At 48.7% G+C, this 3,429-nt stretch overlaps 1 protein-coding gene across 1 annotated transcript in view; it reads right to left on the reverse strand.

The window, feature by feature from the left end:
- Nucleotides 1-3,429, reverse strand: part of LOC103373941 (high mobility group protein B2-like) — a 9,549-nt gene that overhangs the window by 2,552 nt on the left and 3,568 nt on the right. Inside the window, exons 3-4 of the mRNA XM_008303955.1 lie at nucleotides 1,581-1,732; nucleotides 611-785 (exon numbers count right to left, since the gene is read on the reverse strand). Coding sequence (XP_008302177.1) covers nucleotides 611-785; nucleotides 1,581-1,732 — 327 coding nt within the window. The remainder of the gene's footprint in view (nucleotides 1-610; nucleotides 786-1,580; nucleotides 1,733-3,429) is intronic.

A 3,429-nucleotide genomic window follows, 5' to 3' on the forward strand; every position in this document is an offset into this window, starting at 1 on the left:
AGCTAGGTGAGCTATAGGGGCACCCCATATTAACAGTTATCTTAATGAATCTCCAAAGTCAGAATATTTACAACATTAACATTACCAGCGGTCACATGTCCTACTTCCAGGCGGACCTGAACGCATCATCTGTGACTTTTGGTTCAATCAATAAACTTAAAACTCAAATTCTTCGGCCTTGTCCACACGTAGCAGGGTTTTTTTTATAAAACTTCCTACACACCCCCTCGTTTTCAGGAAAGGGTTCATCCACACCGAACCACTTAACTGTTCAGCACATTAATAAGCTGCCAAACCTTCAGGCGGCTGTAGTTCAAATCCTATCCAATCAGAGGAAGCTTCTGCCTCTTGATGTCGTAAAATAACCGTCCTGAACGCCGTCCTTCGCCTGTGTTCTTGTACATGGAGCGGTATCTGGGCCTGGACCAGAGACAACGCCACCACAGTTCTGAGGGCGTCCACGCCGTTTCCAATTTAACACAGGTCACATGTGACCGAAGAACATATTTAGTCGCACCTAAAACCTGCTTATTGATGTCCACATGCAGACGCATGTTATACTGGTTTTTCTACTGGTCTCACTGGTCTTTCCACTGGTCTTGAGTCTCACCTGGTCGTATTTCTCTCGTAGTTTCTGGGCCTTCTCCTCGTACGGCTGCTTCTCGGACTGGGACAGTTTGCTCCACATCTCTCCCAGTTTCTTAGCACAGTCCCCTATAGAAATGCCAGGACACTGCTGCTTCACACTGGGACGGTACTCACTGCAGAACACGAAGAACGCAGACCTGCAGACAGACAGCTCAGTCAGAAATACAGCCATCTGTTTACTGATCAATAATTTCTCGATCCTCCACTTTAGTTGGACCTTTATTGTGAAGCTTGCCGTGATGTTTCTGCAGCTTCCTGCAGTGCTAACGTTAGCCAGCTAGCAGCTGTGCACAGAGAAGGTGTCAATGTGATTGATTATTTAGCCTCTGATTCTACATTTACACCAACAGGTTTAGTGTAGCTGGCCTGGTCAGTTGCTGTTCAGTTCCTGCCTCTAACATCATTCTGCCAACTAAAGGAAAACTTCCTCCTGAAAACACAAGTGAGACTTAGCAGAACGCTTCCAGAACAAATCAACTCTTGCTGTTTGTGCTGAAACATGAGAACAGTGGAACTTGACAGCGAGCAGCACAAGTGTTTCATTCTTTTCAACAAGATCAGATTGGTTTTGGTTTGTTTTCAGACTGATTCCTTGACCAGCTAAAACCTGTGATTCCAGTTCAGGTAACTGGTACAGTATATGTATGTCTCAATACTGAGAAAGTGTTAAATGTCTGTTTCTTCTCATAGATCTGCTCAACATTTACGACCTTTGTTAAATGAACTCTTCTACATTTCACCCAACCTTCTGCACTTTGAACGTTTCTGGGGTGTTGTACTGAGGTGTCCTCCATCTCTGCAGCTGTAAAACTGTAAATCTCCACAAAATGTCTTCTCACAGCTCAAACACATTTCACTGACACTGACAGTTTGATGAACAGTTGGGCTCTGGTTCTGGAACGGCAGCAGGACCAGGACCTGTGTGGACCTACGGGGGTCTCTTGGGGGCGTTGGGGTCTTTCCTCTTGCGGCCCTTCCTTCCGAAACCTTTTGGGGGGACGTAGTCTCTCATCTCACGGTTGTAACGCACCTTGTCGGCCTTGGCCATGTCCTCGAAGCACTTCTTATCGCTGGGAGACAGAGCCTGGAACCACAGCACACGGATCAAGACATCAGCTCACAAACACCTGAGAAACAAAACCACCGTCTTTCTGTGTGTCACAGCAGTTTCAGGGTTCAACAGGAGTCCACCAATCAGATGCTCCCATGTTCAGAAGTCCAGGCACAGAAACATGAAGCTTCCCTCTGGCTGCTGTTCACCTCTGAACACGTCACCTGTTCAGGTGAGAGCAGCTGAGGGCAACACGACCTCATCCGAGCGCTTTAACGGTGCACCACTTTATTTTAAATTAGCTCTATCCACATCAGTTTGGATCATAGCGAAGAAAACGCCTGTAAAGCATTTAAATAGTGTTTCTGACTGCGCAGCACAGCACTTATTCAGTTATGAACATTCATACAGAACCCTGGGGGGGAGCCCAGCAGTGATCGATGGGTCCACATCAGCCTGAAGTTCTCCTGGAGTCACATTCAAGACAACGGACTGGGACATGCAACGATAAAAAGATCCACCCAACCCTTCTGGGTATAAAGGTAAATAAAAACCCAACAGATCCCGTTTGCATCAGTGGACAGACAGAAGCAGAGTTCTGGTGCTGACTGAGGCGGTTTGAACTGGAGGTTCTGCAGCACCACCTGCTGACAGGAACTCACACTGCAGGACTGGAGGGAAACTGTGGCAACCATTGAGAGATCAGAGCTGCTCGGTGTGGATGGAGAACGTGCACAGCTCTGATCTGGTCGCTCACACCATCGTCTTGATAAGAACTTTATTCACACTGTCCTCTAAAACACAGCTTCAAGGTTCTGTAGGAAGGGAGAGGAACACCAGAACAACCTAATGCAAAGAATCCACACCAAGCAGACGGACAGGACAACACAAAGAGCCGAGTGTGAGCCGTGCACTGAGAGCATGAAGCAGCCTGAGAGGACGGACACATGAGCAGGCTGGCTGCGGTTCCAGCACAGCTCGTCCTTCAGCCAGAGGTTGTTCATGTGTGGATCACCTGTCTGCTCAATAACAGGTCACAGTGTGGATCAGAGCTTCCTCCACGTCCGGCTCAGTCCAATCATCTTCCGTTTACTGTCAGAGGAAAGAAACCAGAACACACTGACTGAAGGAGCTGAAACCACAGAACACAGACTGCTTTTATAAACACAAGCTGATCGACGACACGGCTGGAGGTTCATCAGTGGCTGCAGTTCTCATGAGAACAGCTGGAACCAGGAGGAGAACCTGGAACTACACTGGCACTGGTCTGGACCAAGCCCTGAGCTGTAGATCCACCTGAAGGGCTCCAAGCAGGGAACTGGACCGCTCCAACATGACCATGGAGAACGCCATGGTTCTGACCCGATGGTAGAATGCTGCTGTCTCAGCCAGGTAGCAGGTGACTCACCTGCAGGTCTTCCTATTGCACGACAGTCAGAGTGGACTGCTAGTGTCCTGGAGCCTGATGGAAGTCCAGTTCTGAACCGGACCCTGATGGAAGTCCAGTTCTGAACCGGACCCGTGTGTTCACTGTGACATTTTATTCAACTGTGGAGCCAAAAGAGGAAACCTGGAAAATAACAGGTCAGACTGAAGTCCACTCACCAGCAGTCACCCTGGACGGACGGACTGACTGACTGTCCATCTCTGTCCACCTGTCTCTCTCTGCATCTGTCCACCTGTCTGTCTCTGTCCACCTGTCTGTCTCTGCATCTGTCCACCTGTCTGTC

This window comes from Stegastes partitus, unplaced genomic scaffold, assembly GCF_000690725.1.
Source record: "Stegastes partitus isolate 25-593 unplaced genomic scaffold, Stegastes_partitus-1.0.2 Scaffold2103, whole genome shotgun sequence".
In the NCBI taxonomy this organism is placed as follows: domain Eukaryota; kingdom Metazoa; phylum Chordata; class Actinopteri; family Pomacentridae; genus Stegastes; species Stegastes partitus.